The sequence below is a fragment of the Saccoglossus kowalevskii genome, chromosome 6 (assembly GCF_978046115.1).
Source record: "Saccoglossus kowalevskii chromosome 6, keSacKowa6.1, whole genome shotgun sequence".
NCBI classification, from domain to species: domain Eukaryota; kingdom Metazoa; phylum Hemichordata; class Enteropneusta; family Harrimaniidae; genus Saccoglossus; species Saccoglossus kowalevskii.
Genome location: NC_140646.1, coordinates 22,519,556 through 22,547,150, shown reverse-complemented (window position 1 = coordinate 22,547,150; position 27,595 = coordinate 22,519,556). Strand labels below are relative to the sequence as shown.

General features: G+C 36.2%; 1 protein-coding gene across 1 annotated transcript in view; it reads right to left on the bottom strand.

Moving 5' to 3' along the window:
* Positions 1–26,984, bottom strand: part of LOC100377515 (cleavage and polyadenylation specificity factor subunit 5-like) — a 29,338-nt gene extending 2,354 nt beyond the window's left edge. Inside the window, exons 1-6 of the mRNA XM_002732964.4 lie at positions 26,842–26,984; positions 20,222–20,422; positions 14,036–14,099; positions 13,829–13,918; positions 10,699–10,774; positions 9,622–9,736 (exon numbers count right to left, since the gene is read on the bottom strand). Of these exons, the coding sequence (XP_002733010.3) occupies positions 9,622–9,736; positions 10,699–10,774; positions 13,829–13,918; positions 14,036–14,099; positions 20,222–20,422; positions 26,842–26,954 (659 nt within the window). The 5' untranslated portion in view covers positions 26,955–26,984. The remainder of the gene's footprint in view (positions 1–9,621; positions 9,737–10,698; positions 10,775–13,828; positions 13,919–14,035; positions 14,100–20,221; positions 20,423–26,841) is intronic.
* Between the last annotated feature and the right edge of the window lie 611 nt (positions 26,985–27,595).

Below are 27,595 nucleotides of genomic sequence, written 5' to 3'. Positions count from 1 at the left end.
GCGATGCCTAAAAAGGGATGCATTTCCTCGCACAGCGCAAGGATCAGAAGTTTTGAGTTGATTTCCTAACATGAGCATCGCATGTCAGATTTCATGCTCAATAGAACAATTTTGTGTTCATTTTGCAGAAATCAACAGCATCGGTATGATTCATATTGCCGATGCAAACGCTCCTATCTGTCATGTTGATGTTTCTGCCATGTGGACTTTTACACCGTGGAACCAGTGCTATCTATCCCTCTGGAATTGCACTTTTATCTGCTAGCTGAGTCCCAAAGGAGTTTGTACAAAGATGCTGTTATTTCCACTCGCCCCACCGGAATAGCATTGGGCAATTCATGGCATTTCGGCCCCTGTCAGAATGAGGTTCTGCCACCTGGGGGACTAAAATCCTTTTCAATATTTTATTTTTTTGAATATAGGACAACGATGCTCTGTGACATTGGCAAACACCCTCAAGGAGAAGGGGGAGGAAAGAAACGAGGGAATTAACAGTTTTGAGGCAAAAAACCTTGAAAATATACCTGGGAAGGAAAATCAATGTAAGCATCAGGGAAGTGAGGTGTGAAAATTACACACTGTTTCCTGGTGAATTGCTCAGACTTGTGTTGACCTATGAACCCAAGTCACATGATTTTGATGGAAGTATCACTTTAAATTTTACCATCAATAAAAAAAAAAATATATGGCTTTTTAGCAACGATACCAGCCATAGCGTAGCGTAGTCTAGTACCAGCATTGATTGTACAACGACAGGCCATTGTTTCAGATGCGCGTGTACTGCAAACAATTATGGAGAGTGAGCAGGGTGGATTATACAAGGATGAGATGGTCAGCACAAAGGGAGATGGAACAATGATACAGCATGTACTACAGAGATACATATGGCTGAAAAAGGATACAAGTTAGCACACATCATAGATAAATGTTTGTAATACACTCTGTACAGAAATACTCTCCAAAGCCACCCGCGCACACACACACACACATTTATAAGGATATTTCTAAACTATTCGATGATTTTTAATGAATAAAGCAGACATTGAAGTACTGAAATCAATCCTACCACAATGAGGGACAATTAATTGTAAAGTAACACTCTAGACAAAAAAATCTTTTCTTTGAGGTTAACAGTTGCCTGCGCATGTCTCTCAATTCGACAGTGACCTTTCAAAGTTGTAAACAAACAAGAATTTTTTTTATGGAAAATTTGGATCTAGGAAGACCTGGTAGACAATAGGAATTTACGTGGGACAAACTTATTACAGAAAAAAAATACATGAAAAAATATTGCACAAATATTGAAAATTGAAAGGGTTTATTATATATGGGTTATTATATGGGAGAGAAAGATGCAGTTTTTTTTTTTTTGTTTTTTTTACAAATTTGAATATTTGCCATTAAAAAAATACGTCCTGCACACTAAACAGCGCATTTCAGAAGTAGTTTTTATGCAATTATCGAAAGATCTTATTTTCAGAATTTTTTTTTTTACCAAAATTTTTTAGTACGAAAATAAAATTGTATGTATTAATATAAAAAAGAATTAATGTGAGGTACAAACGTGAATAAAGAAACAAACAACAAAATTTGAAGAAAGGAAAATCCTTTGATTAGCTTGATATTCTGAAGTGCTCTTGTGATACAAAACACCTTGTACTTCATGTAGTGTTTGTTGTGCCAATTTTGAATGAACACTTTTCAATACACTTGGGTTCCGATGACAAATGTGATTGTACACTGGTAAAGAAATGCCCTTTAAGGAGGGACCACAAGCATCACATAGTGCGATAAGAGAATAACTGCAAGAGGGTATTTCTCTGTGTGTGTGGATCCATGCTGTTTCCACCGCAGATGTTTGCTTTGTTTTCTGACAACACCCTACTTCTGTCCTATAACTTCGGAAAATTGATTTTACCACTTTTTTTTTTTTAGGCTATTCAACGTTATGCAAAAAGACTGGTATTGCGTTTTTACTTGATGTGTTGGCACGGCGACGAGGATGCGGCGAAAATTAAATGATACGATAGAGAGAAGAAGGGATTACAGAATTATGGTTAACAGTTCTAAAATAAAGTTTTATTGTTTCGGCGGGGAACTTTTATGCTTTTATTGTTTGCAACATGTAAGGTAAATCACTCACCGTGGAGCGGTTTTAATCTTACGGAACTGAAATACATATATCATTGCGGTGGAACAGACGTTGAGAATATATCGCAGAATGATGGGAGAGGGAGAAAAGTAGGGGGGGTAGAAGGCTTAATGAGAGAAGAAATAATGCAGGAATATATATTTTCTGTTTTTTAAACAAATCAGAAAATGAATAATTCAACATGGAGATTTCAGCCAATATTTAAAATCGAATAATTTATGGAAATTTGAGGAAAGTCCCTTGTGTAGATGTGGCAAGAAATCTATATTCAAAATATTCACATATTTATAACAGTATGAAAATACTCAACAATAAATAAATCATAACGGGAAAAAAATGAATTTAATTTTACGCACTCGCACAGACGCGCCGTTGAGAAATCGGGATGATTTATGACGCAAGTGAAGCATTCTTCAAAACATTTTCATTTTATTTCTATTTTCCCTACAGTGAGACGAAAAAATCTAATAATCTCCCTTTCTTGACTCGTAACATACCATCAGGCTTCCCTTCTCATGGGTGACTCATATTTTACAAGATTGTATTAATTTAAATACAACATAAATACAGTTCCTAAGTGCATAGTAACTGTGAGTAAGCCGGAGCATTTGCAAATAAATTTACGACGTATATCTGTACGTATAATTAGGACCCGCGTTAACCGTCACTCTGCATACTGGTTATTAAAACGCAACAGTCGCCGCTGAGCACGTGTTCGAATTTAGTGTAAACAAACAATGTATTTTACTGACATGATGCAGGGCCACGGCCGTGATGTTTTAATTGAGGGGCCGTCATTTGCGAGGATAAGTCTGTGCTCCCTTTGGTGATAAACAAACTGAGACGTATTTTTCAATACCTCTAAACCTTTTATACTGGGGACTCATTTCTGAAAATAAAACTAAAACTAGCATAACCGCTAGTTTCACTCTTTGGGGAGAAATCCCCCCCCCCCCACTCCAAATATGAAGCATAAAAAAACAGTTTCGATTTTATTAGGGAATATAGTTTGATTACAGAATTTAACGCATGAGGAACACCACCTAGTGATCATGCTTGATATGGGACACAGAACGCAACAGCTTTTAGCGTGAATTCCTACGGGACACGACAGTAATGGTATTGAGATTTGATAGGAGGATTTACCGGTCTAAACTAAAACTCCTAAATTACTGATATGAAAAAAATGACATCGATTCGTCATGATTGGGTCGTAATCAAATTGGCTTTACTCTCAGACGCACTATAATTAGACAGGATTAGAAGCAACAGCCACTTGGATTAGTCGAATCACACGTCACCCCTTACACCTCCCCCTGGATTTGCATGACTAATTTAATAAATGGAGACTACTTGCCAAAACTGTTGTCAATTTCGAATAGGAAATGAACAATTGTTTATTTTATTTTTCAGTTTTGCATCTCAATTGCATATATTAAGCAAGAGTTAATTGGGAGCCCTTTTCAATAAAAAAAACAATACACAAAATTAAGGGTATTCTATCACACCCCAATGTGACAATTATACACAAACTCCATCAAGTAAATTAATTTCATTTTTTTTTTTCAATAAAAAAAAAAAAAAAAAAAAAAAAAACTGTCAATAAATGGCTTACAATTTGAGTAATTGATTCCAATCGCAAATCTCACATCAGCGTGCATTTGGATGTCAACTGACTGTTGTTATCTCCAGTCAAACCAGCCAATCAGCTTAATGAAATTTTAACCCAATCATACAAACAAAACACTGCAAGCACATTATGGTGATGTACCCTACACTAATTAGGAAAGGCCGAGAGAAAAGGAAATCCTTCCACATTTACACTTGCACTTGGTCCAGTAATCAATGTCAATTTCCCGAAGGGGCTGAAAAATAAGTGGTGTAAAATTTAGTGTCTTCTCAATTTGTGTGCATCCTACGGGGATTTCCCCTTCTTCTCACAGTAAACTATTCTTTTATTAATTAATAATGAGAATCCAGTGAATAATCTTTGAATTGCATGCCAACAAAAAATTATAAATAAAAAAAAAAAAAATAAAAATTTCACACAATTGATTCTTTTATATCGACAATTTTCATTTGATTCAAGCCCTAACAATCTCTTCTCCCACCACTATAATTTACTAACTAAGTGGACTACTTGCGAAATTTACAAAATTGTTACAAAAAAATACAAACTGATTTTGATTGGCATAAAGAGAAAACATTTGCATAGGTCACAGTACAAATCAGTAGGGCGGTATATGCGAGAATAGACGCATAGAAAATCACTCTCGTATAGTACACATACAAAGCTTACAAAGCTAACAAATCTAACATTCTTAAAAATCATGATCCACTTACGCGATATCCTGAGGGTCAAAGGTTAAGCTAGATTTGGCATACTTTGACAGAAGGTGGAGTGAGTTAGACCTCAATGAAAAATTCAGTTTAGCGCTAGTTTGATTTAGAGATTTTGATTTAACCCTCATCCCCTCTCCCCTAAATAAACATCCTCAACTGTTCCTCTCGCTACAATAACGCAGCACATTCCTAGACAGTACGTCATGCACAAGAACGGCTCGTATCATCAAAGTTGAACATGTTTATTTCATAAATATAATCAAACGAGAACAGTTGATCAAAGTGGTCCATTGGCCTGCAGATCGCTTCTATGTCAGGAAGCGCGATAGAAAAGGATAAGCTGAAAGAGGAGTACACTTATTATTTTAGTCAGCTGAAAGAGACAACAGCTGTCAATCACTGGCTCGGGGCACTCACTGTACGATAGATGGATAATTTCGCAAGGAAACAATTATACCGCATTAGTCATTATAAGACACATGGGATATTGAAAATATTAAATTTGTTTCTGCTGAAATCGGGTGAAAAATAATCTATGAAATGTACGTTAGGTAGCTGATGAAAAGCTAAAAGCCAAAACGTAGGAAAGACACTGTTGCCGGTAAACGGTAAATAATCAGAGTGGTTAGTAAGTAGGAAAATAAATTTGAAAAAAGAAAAGATACTCTATAGCACAATAACACCTGCACTCAAAACCGAACTAGGTAATTTGTTTTTCTGAGATTCTGAAACGTAAGCAAACTTTGAACTCAATTTATGCTTTCTACAACTAAACACGTGAAGCTTTTTTTTTTTCTTGACGACTTAAGTGTGAATTACACGCTAATTTTCTAACGATGGACGGCTTCCCCTCCTCGGCAAGAGCAGGTGCAACTAGAGTTGACATAATGAGTCACGAGAGTAGCGAGCAACATGTCCACAGTAATTCCTGGATGAATCAAATGTTTCCATTTAGTGCGCTTTCAGGGACTGCCAACAATGGCAGCAATCTACGCCACGATATGACATGCCGGAATGTACGTTTACATTGCAGATAATGCGCGCTATTGTTACAATGTTCCCTATTCCCAAGGAATGAGTTAAGTGAGGATACGGACATGCCCCCAGTGTGGAGTTTAAGCATGATTAAGGAAATGAATGCGTAGCAGAAAAAAAAACCCATCAAATATTTTACTATCACGTGGCTCTCCATTCAATAGTAGGTTAATACGAGAAGATTATACTTTGGAAAACCAACTTTATTGTTATTGTCTAAAAATATATATTAATATATAGAAATCTTAAAAAAAAATATGAGTCAATTTTATGAATCAATTCAATACTCAAGAAAACGAGTCTGAAAACAAGTAAGGCACTGACGCATTTTTTTTTTTCATCAGCAATATATTATGTCATTAATGACGCTAAAACCTAATAACCAAACCAGAAGTAATTTCCATGTTCCTTTTGAAAACCCACAAACCAGACAATACTGACTTCAAAATGACTTTCAAAGTACCATCATTCTTCAGATCTTTACTTCCATACAAAAAAAAAAAAATAAACACTGCTTATATTTTGTCACTTAATTGGCTGGATACAATCCTTATTGAGTAACAAAATCATTGGGAGAAAAACACACACAGAGCAAATCAGATGCCATTCAATCAACCGTTCATACACACGCACACACACACACACAAGCAACACAACAGCACATTAGACCATGGAAACTAGACCACATGTGGCCAACAGTTAAAATTAATAAACTCCCTTTAATAGATTAATAAAATCAGACACACTAATGGACATTGATTTTATTTTACAGCATTCCCTTTACATTAAGACAATAGGCCATTAATTATTTTTCCTCATCCACTTCTTAATAATTAAAATACAGGGCCACGCTCTTAAACTGATCAATATCACGCAAAATTTGTGCATAATAGTCGACTATTTACAAGTTTAAACTATAGACAGGTGGTCACACACTAATTCTAATAAAATTTTGACACTGGCATTTATACTTTCATGTGAGGTTGAATTATAGTGCGCAATTCTGGCAGTGTTGGGATATGACATACTCTATTGACATAATTGTAAAGGCGATTTGCTCAGCTTTCGAATCTATTATCTAACGTGGAAACCCCTAATAGATTAAATTCAGTTCATTAACATTTCAGATAGTTTCAAAGAACCATGTCAATTTCAATTACATTGATTGACAGTGCTGATCATTTTTCTGATATTGGTTGTTTGAGGGCGCTGCTTATCAAGCCTGACGCATCAGGTGCTCAACTGTTCCAAGCATAGATTTTTTTTTCTATGACTGGTAGATGAATACACTGCCCTCTGGAGGCATGATTAGGTAAGGGAATAACAGTACAGACACATAACATGCAATGCTATTTACAGATAAACATTTCCGAATGATAGCAATATTTTTTGTTAAAAAATTAAAACTATAGAGAATATTGACAACATTATTCTGTTTATTGAGAAAGTGTTCCGTTTATTGAGAAACAAGTCATTGTCAGCGACATGTCCCAGTTCAGTTTTCAGTGACTGTCAATATAAAAGACAAATAATTATTTACACTTGTGTGACAAAGTGGAGGCAGCTTTTTTAGGTCCATAACATTCATAATGCATTTCTAACATGAAAATGACGATCGCCATTTTGAATCAGATTCTGAAACAAATGCATGTGCAAATGTGTCAGTACAGCCATATTAGTAAAATGGCTCCAAAAACAGTATTTGTTGAAAACAAAATGGCCACCAGTCAGCCATTTTCAATCTGATCTAAAAAAAACAAGCAGCCTCTCGGCTGAGATTGCTCCGCTGCTAGCAATGCATATTTCAATTAAAGAACAGAAGATATCATTAGAAAATGAACAATATGCATAGCATCAATGCAATGGGACTTGCTGTTTTCAACAAGAATTCAAAATTATAATTTTTAACCATAAATGATTGTGGTTTTTAACAAGAAGAAAATATCACTTTTTACCAAAAAATGACAAAAATATTCATCAAAATTAGAGAATTGAAGATATCATCATGAAATGAACAAATTTGAGAGTGGTCCATATGTAGTATCTATATATGTAATATCAAAGCAATTGGACCTGTCGTTTTTAACAAGAAGTCGAAAATATCACTTTTTACCAAAAATGACAAAAATATTTACCAAAATTAGAGAATTAAAGATATCATAACGAAATAAACAAATCTGAGAGAGGTCCACATGTAGTACCTATATATGTAAAATCAAAGCAATCAAACTTGTGTTTTTTTACAAGAGGTCGAAAATATCACTTTTTACCAAAAATGACAAAAATATTCACCAAAATTAGAGAATTGAAGAGATAATCATGAAATGAACAAATCTAAGAGAGGTCCACCCAAGGAACATGTACACCAAGTATCAAAGCATTCAGGCTTGTAGTTTTCAAGAAGAAGTCGAAAAAGTGAAAAGTTGACAAGAATATGATAAGCACCGCTCGACAGCGGAGCTAAAAAACTGATGTGCATCAAGAACCCATTATGTTCAATGGACATACCAAGTTTGAATGAAGTATATGTCAATACATGACTGAGATCTGGTTCCGGAACGGCAAAAATGCTTGAATTATAAGCACTAAAATGGCCATCAATAGGTCATCTTGAATTGGATCATGAAACACATGCATATGTATGATATGATGTGTGTGTGAAGTTTGAATAAAATCAACCTACGCATGTCTGAGATACAGGTGTGGACGGATGAGCACACAGAGGTGAAATTATAAATATCCGTTTTCAGACTACGTTTGAACAGGGACAAAAAAGGTGTTCAGTTTATTACTGGTATTTTATAAAGCAACTTAACGACAATGCTGATATTGTATTTGACTCAGTGGTTTCTTAAATTACCGTATTTTAGTTGCAAATGTACTGAACACCACATTTCATACGCATGAATTCTTCAATACTGGACCAGTTATGGATAAAAATCAGGCTCCTCTCCATAGTCGACCATCGTTAACTGGTCCGTCACTGTCACTGGAAAGCATCTGCTAAGATCCAGTGCAGTACTGGACCAGCTCTGGACCAGAATTAACACAATAGCGCCATAACCCACAATGCAAAAGTTAAGTTATAGATGGATTTAATAATGTCACAGCTGTTTAGTAAAAGTTATTGAAGGGAAAATTAATAACACTTATTCTTGAAATAACAGTTCAGTACTAGACCATATTTTGGATTGCTACTGGAGACGGATTTTATCGATCAAGTACTAAGCATAATCATTCTGGTCCAGTACTGGATGCTCTCCATCATGAACCAGTAATGATCACCAGCACACCGACCCTGGATACAGTGGTTATGACCTCCCCATTGCGCCTGTGGCACACTCATCTAGGGTACTGTGGTTTTGCCCTGTATCTGTATTAGCAGCCACAGATTCTATTTAAATAGTACAACGCAACAGAAGGAATGCGCTTCTATTAGAGCATCTACACATATGAGAAATGATGCATTGTTGGTTCTCAATTGTTCAAAAAGAATAAGTATGACTTCTATTAGTGATGTGGCTCCTAATACAGATTTTACAGTGTATGGTACACTCACCCAGAGTACTGTGGCTTTGGTCTCCCCATTGAGATTGAGTCTGTGGGGCATTCGCCCAGGGTGTGGGAAGGCTGGGGGTGTTTACTACTGACCAATATGTTACATTTCAATGTTTGTGAATAAAAATGTTAAAAGAAGTTTTTGCACATCAGTTTTGTTTTTGTTTTTAATAATTTCCACTGTAATTTTATTGACATGACAACTCTATAGAATTTAGTTTTTGTACTTTCATTTATGGAAGAGATGACTCTGTGAAAATATCAACTACTAAACAAGATTCTGAATATGAACCAATATTCACCACTTGAGGGCATACTAACAACAGTATTAAGAGTTTTGTTATAGCGCCCTCATCATCATATATGTAATATGATGATGAGGACGCTATAACAAAACTCATAGCGATGCAAAATAAAACTGATGTTGAAATGAGGGGGGGGGGGACTCGTCACTTGGTCAAGTTCTTACAATTTATGAAGTCACGGAAAATGTAAATATATTTATTCCCAAACAAATTTGAATTTTGACCTACCTGCTGAGTAACTGAGGTAAACTTGATATGATTGGTCCATATCCTGGTGCATTGTCGTACAATTCAAACAAAGGGGCCGCTACTAATTTATAATTCCTCGGTACTGCAAACAATGCTAATCAAAATAAATAAAAACAAGGATGAATCAGTTAATTTAATACTAGCAATAAAGAGTAAATGCAGTTCAGGGATTTTTTTTAAACAAGAGAACAAGGGCGCAGCGCGCTCATGCCATGGCCATGCGCCCCATTACCCTCGAGAGCAGATTCTCTGGCTACCATAAAATTCTGTACTTCCTGTGGCCACAGTCTTCAACTGTGACCTGTCTGATAGTAATTTTGGCCCCAAGGAAGCCATAGAATGCTCCATTCTAACTTAGAATTATCAAAAACTCTACACCCTGGTAGGGAGAACTCTATCTCCCCCACTAGGTGGCGCCGCTGAATTGCAGTGCACCCTCTTGCAGTTTCTTTTTCTAGAAAACCCCTTGCAGTTCATATGTAATTGAAGATAGTGGATCAATTGATGTTACTTATGATATGAAATCTTGATGACAGCTACGAAAACACATTTAAAATCAGCTTATCACTCAACTAATATGAAAATTACAATAATTTATATAAAATCCACAAACATCAACATTTCTACCAAACGTTCAGCAAATCCATACATACGGGGTTTAAAACTAACAAGGTTTCTTGGAAGCCTTGGAAGTTCTGAGAGTTGTTTGTATCATTGCTAGGTTGGGCAGTCGGATCAGGTACGGTAGGCACATATTGCTCAGTATACAGAACACCAAACTTTGAGAAAAAAAATGGTGAATGTAAAAATTCATCGCCATGATTTTGTAAATTCCTAGTAGTGCAGGAGGAATAGCATGTTTATAATACGGTAGTCCTAGGACAGGAGTTGTTAGTCTGTGTGTCTTCCGCTACTGCTAACTTTGAACTTCCGATTCTTTTGTAAAATTTGCAATTCAGAAAAAAATATAGAATATTTTACTGGGGGAATCACATTTACTTGGGTCTTGAAAACAGTGAGTTCACAGTGAATATTATTAACACTATAAATTCCTACCTTTTTCCCCAAGCTGTACTAAATAAAGTCTTTTATGTTCTTTTGGTTTAGTTATGTGTGCTGGAACATACGGGTACTAACAAAGAAAAGATAATGATAATTATGATAAATATAGTAGTACATATTGTAATCACTGTCTATGCCACAGTCTATGGCATGGATTACTACAAGCAAGTCGGGAAAGTGACAAGAGTTAATCTCCCGAATTACATAATGTCTAGGCAAACTGAATTGCATGCATTTCTAGAGCTCCTGAACACACAGGTACAGATATGACTGGTGTTACATTCATGCTGCAAAAACTGTGGAATACTTTATTTTCGCTGGAATTAATTTCGCTTAAAAAGGCTTTTTGGGCGTTTTGTGTGGAATTTATTTTCACTGATTTTTGATGAGTTTATTGTGAAATATAGGAAAAAACGATATTCACTGGATTTTATTTTCACGGAAACATCCCTTCAGCGAAAATAGCGAAAATAAATTACAAGCGAAAATAAAGTATTCTACAGTATCTCTGACACAGGCTTAGTTTACATATTTAAGGTAACAACGAGGATAAATAGACAAAGGTATTGTCAACTGTAAATCTATTAATAGATAAGCCACATTAAAATGTGACCGTAAATTGGGTAGAAGCAGCCGCCACCCTATGTTGCATAACTTGCTGCTATCTACGTATATATATATTACCGTACTTATCTGGGTAAGAGCCCATGCCTGGGCAAACGCCCACCCCCCACTTTTGACACAATAAAGGAGTTGAGGTCATATCCGGGGCACACGCCCAGGGGGTCTTTTTCTACACAAAAAAAAACTATTTTCTATTCGTTGACTGTGGTTGTATTAACAGTTGACTTTCTTGAAGACTGTTGTGATACTTATAAAAAATGTTAATTGCGTAAAACAAGGGGTGAACGCAAAATAGCTGTGACAGCTTTCTGCCTTCAGGGCAGCGCGTTCTGAATCATAACAGTCAGCAAGTCTATAAAAATATATATTAAAGCAGAAACGATAGTTCTCTTTTAAAATATGTCGTGGCCCTAAAAATGGCCGGTCGTTTGGTTTGTGCTTCCTTAGTAACATTCTTCTGTCGATAAAAAAAACCTTCCTATTTCAAGTCCACCGCGATATCCATATAGTGAGACATTCCAACCGCCGGAACTTGCTGAATGATAACTTTCACCGTGATTAATAAGCGTTGAGTCTGATAAAAAAGCAATGTCACGATTTGACCTTTATGATGAAATACGAGTAGTGATGTTATTATTAGCCAATCAGTAAAGCAGATGCATAAAGGTCAAAGATGATTGCTAGACTGTAAACAAAAGCATCGTGTGCCATCGCAGCAGAGCGACCCCATTTTTCTTGTCTCTTTATTATGATTAGACATGAATGAAAAGTGCCAAGCTGACAGACTGCGAAATCCGTGGATTAAAAGTGCTAGGTCCAAATTGTGTGGGACGATATCGACGAACTTCAGGAATAAGTTGTAGGGATTTTGTTCGACGGCTACAGTGACGCCGACTTGGACATTTGAGGGTTTTGAGTTTGACGAAGATGGCAATGAACGTACAAATAAAGATCTGAAAAGTTTTTTTCAAACAGCTATGAATTTTTATAATTTTTACTGTGTAAATTTGTAAATTATTATTGATCTTGTATGACGGTTGATTCGTAATTTGTCGAGACCGGAAATCATTTTACGCAGTTTAACCCCTGACATTTTAATTAATTTTGAGTTCACGCGTGTTTGTCGGCGGGAAAATCCTAATTCAAATAATTCCTCACTGTCGATTTTTATTATTTCTGGTTTTTTGTCACATTATAAGCAATACATTATTTTTGTTCTACTTCTAGTTTTGCATATTGTTCATTTATTTCCGTTGCATGTTTTCATTTGCCGTTCTATTCCCTGCCACAGTTTGATCGAACTGCGTGTTGCCAATTTTCGTGAATTTTGTTTTTTTGCCGGGGATCTTCTGGCAAACGCCCACCCCTTCTCTTTGGCAATTTTCCATGTTCAAGACCCTGGGCTTATACCCGGATAAATACGGTAATATTAAATAATGTCTACATTGTGTAACCGTTCATTTCAAAATAAATAAACTAAATGCATTTTTTATTGTAGTTCAATTGTACTGTATGATGTGTAGAGGGACACCTGGACAAAAATTGTAAAGTAGTTTATGGCCAAGAATAGTGAAACATATCAATCTTTCCTGTTGCCATTTTGTAAGTTAGTTATTTGATACTGACCAGATCTAGTACTAGGTAACGTGTGTTTACACTCATTAAAGATCATTATTTCATTTAATTGCAGAGCTTTTTTTTTTATTTATCGCATGTAAATACTGTTTACCGTAATTCATTTTTGGAGGACGTAAAACTATTTTGTGATGTTCATTTTAGAACTGAATGACTATGTTCCCACTCTGACATCAAAATTAGATTATACACAACGTTATTGGCATTCTATTTTGTATTTGGACCAACTTAAAGAAAAACATAATGGACGATTGCATTTGTTTCAGACTGGAAATAAGAAGAGGTGTTGCATTTTTTAACAACTTGCGAATAAACACTGCAATGTCTTTGACAACAATAATGCTGATGGTGCGTTTTTATGAACCAATTGATAACAGAAGCGATATGTATGCTGAACACTACTAAAACGGCAGCTTTCGGTGTATGAAAAGAAAGATGGCAACTAGATTTGAGTATGCAAATCACACTACCATACATATGGTCAGATGCATCCTCACATTCATAAAGAAGAAGAAAAAGGACAAGCTTTCTCATTGGTTACAACCCTTGATCAAAATTGTTGAAAAAATCATGGGTGTATTTCGTGAAAGGCGACAATAATTGAAGTTGCCGTTGAAAGCGTTACATATGATTATTCCAATGGATGATTATTTTTCTCATCCATGTACATTACCCAAGCATTTAAATATTTCACTAAGCACATCAATGTCATTTTACATATATTGATGATCTTGTCAGCTTTGTTTTCGTACTAAAAACGGTATTGTTTTTCTAGCCAGCACATTGTTGGATTTATTCTATGCATGTACCAAGGGAAGTATGAACATTTCTAATTTACTGTTGTGAACAAATTAATGTTGTTAACCTGTGGTGGTTCAAAATTTGGTCTGTACCAATTACCGATTACATCCTCCGTCATCCAGTCTTGTTGGATTCCATCTTGTCTCCCTAAAATCTAGAAACAAACAAAATCTTTTTTAGTCGAAAAAAAAAAGGAAGACAAAAACTTTTGAATAATCTTTTGAATATGAAGAGAATCTCTCACTGAGATCACAGACGATATCAGACAAACCTCTGTTAAGAGTCTTTTAAGACCATCTACTTCATCCTCACCAGGAGCTAGTTCTCCGCCTGGCCTGGAAAGAAAAAGAGAAAGAAATGCAAATTATGAACACTTCATTTCAGCATATTTTACAGATTAATAGACACTAATAATATGATACTAATTCGTCATACATTGATGACAGATGAGATTGACGACAGATAATCACATGTCTCCAATTATTGCAGTTTGCTCCTGAACATTTCGGTCTAAGGCCTAAGCGAGAGTACAGATGAAGAGTTACAGCTACCCCACACGTGTTCGATACATAGCAACAAATATGATTCACTCACGCACACATTAGTCTCCATCAAAACAAACAAGTAATAAACAAATCAAGTTTCATTTTGATGAAGCAACATTCAATGTTTGTTTCCCTTAACACAGAAGTCTCATTATTCTTTCAGCAATCATTGTTTAATATTAACGCTGTGTATATTTTTCAGAAACAGGTCACAGTATCAAGTGAGATTTTTCAGAAAACGCACTCAGCTCCTTCATCAAGCACGAAATGCAACATAACCCCCCCCCCTAAAATCAGCTGATCACAGACAGTTACCATGACAGATTGGATCTGAACTCGCTACCCATACAAACACATCAAGATATGGAAAAGGATCCCATTTTTAGCAACCTTTCAAACAATTGTAAATCAAAGAAAGCTTAGAAAGAACTCCCGTGTGCTGAGGGAATAGGGATCATGATGTAATATTCGGGAATATTTGAAAATGATAGACAAATTATGAATAATCTATTAAATAAGGAGCCACCAGTAGTCATCTACACACATAGACATCGTATACCTACAATAAGCCTACTTAAAAATATGCATAAAAAGTTTACACAAAATTGAAACATTAAAAAGAAAACTGAAATAATTCATAAAACATTAGGGAAAATGAAATGCAACGAAAATAGTAAACAAATAAATGCCCAAAATAAAATATTTTAGAAATTTAGTTAACACGGAAAACGTAAAGTAGCAAGAACAACTATATAAATTTCTGACAAACAATCACAATCTAAATATCTAAAATTCAAACCACTATCTTATTATCAATATGTGTGTCAATAAATATTATATTTATTAATTTTCAGTTACGTATATTAATAAGGAAGGCATCACCAATCTTTTAGATTGGTTTGTAAATCCCGAAAATCGACATGGTAAAATTACAACCATCGTACAGCTCAGTACCATAACAAATACTAATAATTTACGGCAGACGTACTTCTCGGTACGTAAAATTTAAAGTAATCCCCAACGCGTCTCATTTGTTACTGCGTATAAATTTACACTATCTGGGGCACGTCGCACGCGATGAGTACCAACCAAAAATACACACAGGACATTTTAAGTGGCTCGAAACAAAACCTATTCGCTAATTTTCGTTTCGAAAACATCTACGACGGCTTAAAACCCTGCAGCCCGCCCCGCATGTTTTTTTTTACCAGGCAGGAGACGCCGGTCAGCGTGGCGTTGCCCCAGTGGTTTCCACTGTGCATCCAGTAGTTAATGCCGACATCACGGTCTATACATTCCACATGAAGCATGGTATTCAGCTTAACCATATTTTCTAGCAATAAATATGCCTTCCGATTTGAGGGATATCGTGCCGTGTAATATTCAATCACAGTCACTCTACTAGTAGAGTGACTGTGATTCAATGAAAAAAATAGTGAAACACGAGGCTCACGCTGGGGGCCCACATAAGGTGTTGCAATAGTGTAAATATAACAAAGCCAGACACCGATTGTTTCCTTTGCTAGGTAAAATCAATGTACAGAATAATCGGATGAAACAACTAAAGTAAACTAAAATATATTAGAGCCAATGAATTCGTAATTTCCGGCGAAAAGAGCCGGGAAAAAATACCCCTCATAACAAATCACCGTGTTGAGGGGGTGGTGAACAAATGAGACACAGATTGTCAAATTGTTTTGGTAATCATCGCATGTCGATTCATGTCATTTGTACAGGGTACTCTGACACAAAAATAAGGTAAACCAGCTTACTTAGTACTAATGATTTTGTGATTCCCCACACGAAGAACGTTCTCAGAAATAATCCGACATGCTGATCAGCCCACCAACAATCGGCACCAAAATTGATAACTCCTGTCACAGTAAATTCGATATGTTTTACGAGTTTTTTCTCTCCAAATCCCAACATGTATTTACACATGTAGGCGAATTTTATCAGCTCTGTGTAAATAGATATTTTTACTGGGAATGTGCCCCATTTTACGTACGAGAAGCCCTTACACAACGCAGTAGTCATCAACACACATAGACATCCTATACCTACTAATCGACTTGATAGCTTCGTAATTTGGGGGAAGGTGGGGGTGAAAGTGCACCATGCAAGTTTCCAAATGTGTAAAGGAAAATAAAGGAAAGAAGTACAATACAATGTTGGTAAGCGATACAAAAGAAATATCTCCTTACGGCAGCGACTTGATACAACTACATAGATGCTGGAGGTCACCATATTTGTTCTCGCGTTCAATAATACGGTGATAAATCAGGATTTACAAGTACAATGAATTTACACAACATTTTATCGAACCTACCAACCATTTTCATATCTTCAACACTGCCATGGTTTTGGCGATGATGAATCTCACATTCATTATTTTCTTGACTGGGCTCACACAGGGTTCAATGTTCTGTGGCTTGAATGTAATTGTACACCACACGTGAATGTAAACTAGCTTGCACAGTAATTCGTTTCACAGTCATTGAGGTTATACATTTGTTCAATTACTTATTTATTTACTTATACAATAATAAAAAATCATACATGTAATTTTTTAGATCTTTTCATAATGTAAACTGATACATTTCATCTCCCGAGCGCTTGCTTCGATTTTGTACAACACACTGGAAATAACAAAATGGCCGACACCATCATAAATTGCTGGTCATAAAAAATAGAATACGCATGCGCATCATTATGCAAATTAGTCCACTCATCGATTCCTATTAGTTGTATTCATGCAATTGGGCATGAAAAACTTTTTAAAAAAATAATAAAAAAATACATAAAAATGCTAAATTTTAATTAAAATGTAAAATACAACAATGAATTGCAGCAGCCAATCATTAGTAACATTCTTACCAAGTTACATAAAAATCGTTTTAATGCTTCTTGAGATATAACTGAAATAGCTTAAAATTCACACATTATTATGCAGACGAGCTCATTAATATGCCCATGTCAACCCAAAACTAATCAAATCTGCGCATTGCCCCAGACAAGCTATATACCAAGTTTCATTGAAATCCGAATATTGGTTCTTGAGATATCGATGGAACAGACACACACACACACACACACACAGACACAGAGAGACACACAGACAGACACACTAACTGCAAAGACTCCCTTTTTGTGCTTCGCACACGGGAGTCAAAAATGTTCTCAGGTAAAATCAGGTGATCAAAGTATTGTGATTTCAGCGTTTTATTTTTCATGGTAAATTTGATTAGGATGTGTGACCTTCATAGCCGTGTTCTCACTGGCAAACTTAATTTGGATCGAGATAAAGGTAATCTTCGATGCTTGTGTAGGGATTAATAACACTGTGTTTATATCAAGAAGGGAATCTAGTTGGCATATGACGAAATTACGTCCTCATTTGTCAAAGCACTGAAGTAACATTTTCTCCTAACAATGGTCTCATTCCCTAACAGGAAGTACAGTAGAACAAAAATTTTCATGAACATGGAATCATCTTTAAAGTTGACAAATGCCAATACTAAAAATTCGATTGACTTTTTATGAAAATCAATGTGAAATCACCTATAGGACGACGTCAAAAGATTATAATGTCAGATAAAAAACTTATTTGCTTTAGTTTGGGGGTGGGGGTTTTTGACCTCAAAAAGTTTCAATCCTACAAAAACGATTTTATTTTTTAATGAAGTCAAAAAAATCTTGGAGTATTTGTAGTTCGTTTTTTTTTTCTATCCAATCATGGACAAAAATAACAGAAAATGAAAAAAATAAAAATTCAAGACGAAAAAATGGTTTGGTCCGAGTGTTAAATATGTGCATCAAATGAGGTCAATTTCAGGGCATGGACCTAGTTTACGCCCATCCGACAACCAACTGCTATGCCATACTACTGTCTGATTATCAATTTGTATTTAATGGTGAATGTAGTCTGATGCCATGATCAGTATTTATCAATTAAAGGGGAACTAAATAGAGCCCAATTTGGTGTTTGTATTTAATTATAAATTTGAAAAAAAAATTTAAAAAAATGATTATCTTCAGAGTTATGATGATTTAAATATGAGAAACCATAAACCTGCGAAGGACTTCCGTTTGCGCCATCTTGTCGTAAAAAAACGCCCTCATGAGGTATAAACAGGAAAGGTAACAAAGCATGATGACGAAATGGTATCTGATTAAATATAAACAACTTAGGGAGCCATAGTTGGCTCGACTAGTTCGTAGGTGGAAACATTTTCGTCCATGTATTCACAGGGCTGCACTGGCAAATCATGGGACAATTGTCACACGTGTTCATGCCTCCGGGCTTATAATCGTGAAGTACGGTATACTGTGAAGATTCAGGTCAGTCCAGTGTGAGTGATGAGAGTATATCATTGACGATGCCCCTTGCTCGAATGATAGTTTTATTTCAAATTACACGGAAGTCTGTGAACAATCTGCTTGGTGTACCTGTGACAATTGTCCCATGATTTGCCAGTGCAGCCCCGTGAATACATGGACGAAAATGTTTCCACCTACGAACTAGTCCAGCCAACTATGGCTCCCTAAGTTGTTTATATTTAATCAGATACTATTTCGTCATCATGCTTTGTTACCTTACCTGTTGACCTGACGTTTTTTATGGCAAGATGGCGCAAACAGAAGTCCTTTGCAGGTTTATGGTTTCTCATATTTAAATCATCATAACTGTGAAGATAATCATTTTTTTAATTTATTTTTTTTCAACATGGAACTTTTGATGTTGTCCCTAATTATTATGACAAAATTTGAGCAGAATTCAGCTAAGCTATGTACACATATCCAGATATGACCGTAAAATTGAAAACATTTTTATGTACCACTACCTTTCAATTATCGAACATTTGCTTGCTATCAGGTTCGGTACCACTAAATGTGTTTTGACATGCAAAAGTCTTTCCAAGCTCAGTAGCAAATTTCTTTTTACAAACCCAATGTAATTTTGTAGCACTATGGTCATTTTAAAATTGACTCATGTTGTACATTTTGGTACTAAAAAAAGTATGAATATGTAACCCTAGCAACAAAATCATTTCCTTCCTTGTAACATTGGAATGAATTAGTAAGGTGTTTTTTGTTTGTTTTGTTTTTTATATTGCTTGAGTAAGACAATGAAATTAAGACGAATACTGAAATGAGAGGTATTTTCACTCTAGATTATGCTTAACTTGTTGCCATTGGTGACGACCCATAAACTGACACTAATTTGGTATTTTTACCTAGACAATTTTCCACAGGTGCATGTTTTTATGACTGATAGACAGAACTAAAAAAAGACATTTTTTTTTTCCTGGCCTAGGTTATTGTATGAAGATTTGATCTGCCATTTTCAGATAAATACAATTGAGATACGAAAAAAAAACAGTGGGTTAGTGGGCAACTGAACGCATGCTACATTTGATCTAATACTGAGCTATGACATTTACATAAGCGCATGGACCTGATAACAGACATAATACAGATTTGATATGACATTTACATAACAGCAGAACACCTTGATCAGTTATCTGAGGTAAAATAAGCTAGAGAAGTTACTGCACATGATGATGACATAGTCCCTGTTGTTTCTTGTATAGTGGTACTATAGAATATGGGGAAAACACATGTGGCACACTTTGAAAAGTGATCCAGATATCCAAAGTGAAATAACCTAGACAAGTCACTGTACATGATGTTCCTAGTGAAGTGGTATAGCGGTATAATGCACTACCATAGTGTCCACCAGCCATGGCAAACAGACACCTTAACCAAAGTTCCCCCAAAGTCACATTCATTAGCAAATGAATCTTGGCCAGTGGATCTGCTCTGATCCAAGTCTGTGGCACACTCACCCAGGATAGGGGTAAACCCTTTTATTGGTGTTTAATCAAGGTAGGATATACCCATATACTTACAATTTGAAAAAAGTAGTTCCAAGTTGCAGTAATAAGACATGAGGAAGTCCATGCTCATGCACAATGAGAACGCCTTCAACAGTACGGCGAGTGCCCATCTTATCAAACTCTTCTCTCATTCGTTGAAACCGTGCGGCCACTGATGCATCTTTCTCATAAAGAGGATCCTTCGTACCAAATGTGTAGTTTGTAAGAGGATACCTACAAGAATTAAAATGATAAACTCTTATTGTTAAATCATGTTCTCAACGCAGCGAGTCCTTGTTAGTTATCAAATTTAAGATATACAATAATATAGTTTGAATACAGTGTTCTCACCAGGCTGCGCCCTTGCGCCATTTGTGAAATATTTCAAAATTTGGCGCAAAATTTCAATTAAATCGGGCCACATTTGGCGCAGAAAAAAAAATGCGTTCAAACGGCTTTCCCATTTTGAGTATGGTGGCGCTATCAACGTAGTAATTTATTCCCTAGAGGGGGTCCCACAATTGAGCAATGTCTTGCAATATACGCAACTCATTTCAAGCCTCATGGAATGGGCGCCATGAGCAAGCCAAACGCCACAGACTTTATTGAATTTTGGAATTTGCCGAAACCCTGATTCGGTACATGATGCTCAAAGTATCAGCGATGGACTGAAAACCCCAGCGACAGAATCAGTACCTTTAGAAAATGTTCCAGCAGACACGCAAAATGCCGATGGTATTGAGTCTGGTAGCATAGCGGTGACTGTGGGGAGTGTCACTAATAATGAAGCCAAGGAACATCGACGATTTCAGCGAAGTTGATTAACAACTCCAGTGTTCTCCACAAGGGGTTTTAGGTGGGCGGCCCGCCCATCAAGTTTTACGGCCGCCTAGTAACACTCAACACGCGTCCACCAACGTACATCCAGCTGAAATTATTTGTAAAAAGCTTGCATTGTTCTTCCCAAGCCTAAACAAAAGAGTAGTTGCCCAACCCTTTATTTTGCTATTGTTTCATGAGTCCAAACATAAACAATGACCACTGGAAGTCTGCAAGCAGTTATCAAGTGTATTCATGGCAATGTGTCAATCGCCTGAATTCATCGTTGCCCGACATTGTTGCCACTTATTGCTCACGATACGCAACTACAGTGGTTTCAATTTACAGCTGTATTTTTAATAATCGTCTTCCAATCACGAAAGAAAGAATTAAATACGAACAAAATGTATATGCACAGAAAATAAACAAATATATTAGCATATTGCATGTAAACTCGAACAAAAATTAAAATTCTAGCTGTATTTACAACGTTCGCTCGATTTTAATCGTGAAAACAGCATGGAGAAGGCAAACTGGTGACCTTTTGGCCTACCCCATTCAACGACCGTCAGCCATTCACCAGTGTTGGCGCTGTAACGATTTAGTATCTAAGTTGCATAGGGGAGCAGCGCATTCTGGGTGTTCGTGTACTGAATTCGGAAAGCGGTAATAAACATCAAACATGGCTGCCAGATTAGTTTACCACGTACTTTTTTTCATTTATCCATTTTTTATGTCTAATCTTTCGAGAACATAGCAGATTCTTTTATTTTGCCGATTGCTAGCATTTTTTTTGAATCCCAAAACAACGTGTGAAAACGCAACGTATCGTGACCGTACATGCGTAAATGCATCTTACCGTCCGTCGGCACGGGTGAGTACTGATGCCACAAATAAAAAATGTTATGAGTTTTATTTTGACAAATCGTCCGTTTTGGCGTCGGGAACAAATCACCTCGTATATTTTCTACATTATAACTCGTACTTGCTCTTGGTTACTCGAATTGCATTTCTTGAACGCAGAATAATTTGCGAACGTATAAATCACCGATTTCAAACTTTTTGCATTTCGTAAATATTAATAGTGACCAAACTGTTTGTATTTCAAAAAATTGTAACATGTTTCAATTAAATTAAAAAGAGAATAGTAAATAACTTAGTGTGTATTGCATTTCATGACATAAATGCTAGAAAGATGTATGTAAATGACATGCAAATTAATATGCAAATTTATGCTAATAAGGCCACCCACCAGCTATTTTGGATTGTGGAGAACACTGAACTCATCCACGGCTGAAATACTCGGATGATGAAAATTTGATGTACTGTAGTTGGTGTGTATTCTCAAAAAATAATACTGCTATGACACGGGGAAGTAATAATTTAAAAACTAATAGTAATGGAATAAACATATGTTAAACTAATGTGTGTGATGACTTTATGATTATTTATAAATGTTAACTCAATAAGGGCTGCAATTTTACCTTGATCCAATTTTATTTACCAATTAATGGTTACATCATGGAAATTTTCATCCTTTGAGAGGTAGGTGGACATTTCCCTAAACACATTTACCCCCGGCCCTATTTTATAATTTATGGCTCTGCTTTTTTCAAACGATGGGCCTTTATGGCCCCACAAAAACAGAATCTGGTGAGAACACTGTGAATATAACATGTCAGAGATACAAGTCCAGAAGCTAATGCTTGATTATTATGATTTTTTTTAACATTAAAATGATTGACATTCAATCATCTTGTATCTGATCATTAAACGAGTACTTGTCCATATTGGGAGATATTGCTCTGACTGAAACAGCATTAATTCAAACAAAATGGCCACCAGTTGGCCATTTCGAATCAGAACTTGAAACAAATGCATAGTAAATAAGAAGTATCAGATGAAGTGCAATGTCGCTGTAAAATGTGATTGCAATCAGCCAAGAATATCATAAAAATGGCGAAAGAACAGAATGTATTGTGAAATTGAATGGAAGAAATGAATGATTTTGATGATTTTTTAAAAATTAAAAAACACACAAAAAAAAAACAGCCTTACACATTGCTGCAACATACCGCATTTGATTTGCCGAGCGTGGAAGAAGAGAACAATAGTTGAGGGTCACCGTTTTCGTCAGTTACCAATTAAAGTGCCTGTGCAATGCCCACCCTCACGTTTCCATTTTAGATCTGTGTCCCACTGAAAAGGGTAGTTATTGATTTTTTTGCTGAAAATGATTACTCGTATCCAAGTAAATTTGGGATATTTCTCGTGTTGTAGCCACGCCCACCTATCGTGAAACGGTCGACTGTTTCCGGATTTCCGACTCTCGCCGAAAGTGCGCCACCAAATGACAAAATGTGAGAGGAAGTCATCCCCCTGAGCCGTAATAACACTGGTCGTTCAGTATACTTTTAAACGATATACATTTTTCGGTCGGTGTTTTTTCTTTTTTTTTGTCTATTTTTTTTTTTTTTGAGAGAGAGAGTTTTTAGATGTTGTGTTGTGGGCAGTTGCAGTGAAACATATAGCCATAGTGTATGTATTCACACGTTTCTAATCGATCCGAAGGTGCGACATCACTTAACCTTAGATTCATTCAACTGTCCCCGTCCATAAAAAACAAAAAAACGACTAGGTTTAAAGAGAAACGCCGACAACGTGAACCTGGCGCAACACTTTTGAAAGAAATAGATTCCGGACCAGCCCATGATCACCGAGGCGGATTTCAGAAGAGAGAGAGACGTCCGGCAAGTGTTTCAAATCAGTTGAATTTTTTGCGATCCTGATAATCGTTTTATAGAGACCATTTAGCCCCTGTTAAGTAAAAGATAGCAATAATTTTGACAGTGACACGAAAACGAAGCGTCGGACAAACAGGAAATTACACAGCCCTTACACACTGCTAACTGTTTTCATTTTCGAAGGCTAAAAGTTTCTGAATTGTTTGGTGATTGGTGTTGAATGTCGAATTCACACCTCTGTTCTTTTTTACCTCCATGCTTGCAGCTTGATCTGCGTAATAATTTATGAAATAAGAATCCGGGCTTGGTCAATGTGTTTCCACCAAATAAAGTTTTAATACGATGTTATAATTATGACAATCACGCCATGGATCAAGCTAACTCGAATCCACTCAATTTTTCTGTATGTGTGTCGATCTCGATTATTTTTGTTATCCAATTAAACGCCGCTTTTAACGCACTTGCCCGCGACGCGTTCATCTATTTCAACAAAATGTCGATTTATTTCCACGCGGCTGTCATTTATTTAGTAACTGTGATTTGTCGTTTTTTTTAATTATTTTATAGTGATCACTATAGTCTAATGTTTAGAATGTCAAAATATGTTCTCTTTTATTTTGATTTTGAAAGTTTTACTCAGACGATCGATGAAATAAAACAGTGTGGTGACATGCCTAGTAACCTGCTAAATAACGAGATAATTCCGACGTCAAATTCTATTTTGTCCAGCAACAGTGTACAAACGTGCGCCGGTGTCGGTGACGATCCCGGTGACCAGCTACACCAGAACGGACATATTTCGCATCTAACTCAACCCCATGCAACAAAAATTGATACTATGTGTTCATTATGGTCCATTCTTCCTCGACGAACAAGTACATAAGTGACAATATAGTCAAAGACGAGAAAACTGCACAAGAAATTTGCCTTATTTACACGTATCGGCAATGCAAGCTGCCATGCGACTTCCCCTTCTGACGTCTGTATGCAAATGAGAAGCTAATGAGGAGCCTCGTTTTAAAATACACAAACATAAAGTTGCGGTAGACTGAATTTAAAATACATTTTTTCACTTAAAAAATAATAATTCATGCTTAGAAACATAAAAATTAATAATATTTATGTATCAATTGATAATTTTAGGCGTGAAAATAGAAGCCATTTCACAGGCACTTTAAGGTAGAGATGCAGTTTACCTGACAGGTATTTTAATTAGTTAATTAGGAAACCAAGATGACCTCCCTTGTCCACAAAACTATATACTTTCGGAAAACTTATTGTATGAATTTTAAATTTTTTTTAGTATTTTTTTTTATGGACACTGTAGTTTGAAATATGCACAAAAATGTGCTTTTTTGGTCAAAAGTGATTTAAAAAAAAATAGCTCCTAAACCATGCTTCTGTTTCCTGTCAAAATTGGTTTGTGGGTACATCTGTTTACTATGAAGAAAGCGCCGTCTTGAAAACTGTCTACCAGTTGTCAATTTTGCAGGGGAGCAGCTCAAATTTCACTACTTCAAGTTTATGCATAAATTAACACTCAGGGTAGTTGTCTGTACGATTGTTGTAACACTGTTCAACCAAAAACAATGCCCCGACGGCGTTTTGAAGATAAACACATTGTCAATCATCTGTGAAAATTTCAAAACAAAAGGTCAAAGCGTCTAGGAGTTTTGTTTTTTTTAAAGTTCTGGGATGTGCACTAAAAAGAAGCGGAGATAATTGCTAATTTGCATAACAATTCACTCAGTAAGAAGTTTGCTAATGCTCATAATTAAAATGGCTGTAACAGTTTCAAATTTAAATGTATTATCGTTTTGTTAAAAGTTAAATATAGTGCATAATATGGAGATCCCATCATTTCTTTTTTTCAACATATTTCTTTTTTATTATTTATTTACAGCCTTGCTAAATCTTGCTAAAAATTCAAAAGAGAGAATGTTTGCACCTGTTATCTATATTTTAAAATCGTTTTTTTGAGTATGTTCCAGTAATCACAATTCAACAAAATTTTAACAGTCTATAGCGAAGACTGTTTGGATAATAAAAAGCCCAAAAAAAAATTTCACTCCCAAGTGCCCACAAACATGCATCTCTACCTTAATTGGTGCCATTTATGTACAAGTGAATCAATAAATTCATAATGTTACCAAACCTTTTTTTTTAGAGAAAGTAAATTTTTTTTTCTGAGATTGTGTCAGTGCTTTGTCAAAATGGCTTAGTTAGAGGGCACACTGATAGGGACTGTGTCTCACAAAATAATGGGAGGGCAGAGTGCTTTAATTCAATTATAATGCCCCAAAATGTTGAAAATATTTTAATTATGTTGCAGCACTATCCAGTTAACGTCTGATAACTGGCAGCATGTGGTACTGTTGACCAATGGGAACACACTGTTGCAATACAAAGTATAAGTTATCTGTGATTTTTTTAAACAAGGAAACAGGAGCACAGCACTCATGCCATGGCCATGCGCCCCCTTACCCTGGAGAGTAGATCCTCTGGCAACCATAAAATTCTGATTGACCAGGGATCACATGTGACCACAGTCTTCAACTTTAACCTGTCTGATAGTAATTTTGGCCCCACGGAAGATATAGAATGCTCTATTTTAAATTAGAATTATCAAAAACTCCACACCCTGGTAGGGAGAACCCTATCTCCCCTACTTGGTGGCGCCGTTAAATTGCAGTGCTCCCTCTTGCAGTTTTTTTTTTTTCTAGAAAACCCACGAGTTATAATATTTGGGGGTACCTTGACCTGGATTGCAAATGACCGGTACATGACAAAGCTAAGCTCAGGTTCTTGTTGTTGTGTTGGGCAAAATATTCATAACACACGAAGTCTCGGGGTCAGTGTATAGCAACGCCTGTGTTCGAATACTTTATACCCGTTAATAATGAACACACAAACAAAAACGTTATTTGGAAGGTGGATTTTCAACGGGATTTTCAAGCGCGAGCAAAACAAAAGCATACACCACGCCGATCGCGCGGTGACACATGTCGCGAGTACCAAAGAGACGCTACCCGTTTTACTCAATCAGCAGAGTAAGATCGACGTATATTTCGCGTTCTACGTAATACTCACAGGCTTATCGCCCTTTCAGCATTCATTGTGCTCCCCGCAGTTGCGTATCTTTGGTTATAGGTGACCCCTTTTGGCCAGCCAGCGCCGCCCTGTGGTCTTCCGGTAGTCGCCATTTTGTCTTGTTAAGATGACTCCATAGGTTACCTTCTAGTGACACTTCTGATATTCATTTTGATTTCTGGGTAATTGCGTCCTAATTTCATTTATAAAATTAAATCAATGTGTTTAATTAATTAATTAATTGATTAATTAATTAATAGATTCAATATGAGCTTAGAGTAAATCAGGTTATATTATGGGAGTCTGAATTGTAAGTAAAAATTGTTAACAAAGGCTGCCATAGTAACGTTCGACTGGCCTTCCGACTCCCCATGACCATCGGTGTCATTGACGCTGCAGTTCGGCGTCTTCTACATTGACGCTGCAGTTCGGCGTCTTCTACACCGATCTGACGCATATCGCGCTAGGTGTGCCGGGAGTTTGTTCGAAATTTCGAACGTTTCGAAGTCGATTGCCACGTATTTTACAGATATATTAAATCGTTTCAGAGACCTGTTTACTAAATAATGATAAATGAAACTTAGAAAACTTGTAAGAACAAACTGGGCCCAAATTGCGCAAATTGCAATAAGTTTACGCTGCTAGAGTCTGGTTCGGATGGAATTCTACGCGTGATTTTATTGCGCTCAAGGACGTTCTATTTTCGAGCTAGTTGAAACCGGAAAAATACGCAACTACTTTTGAACTTCAAACA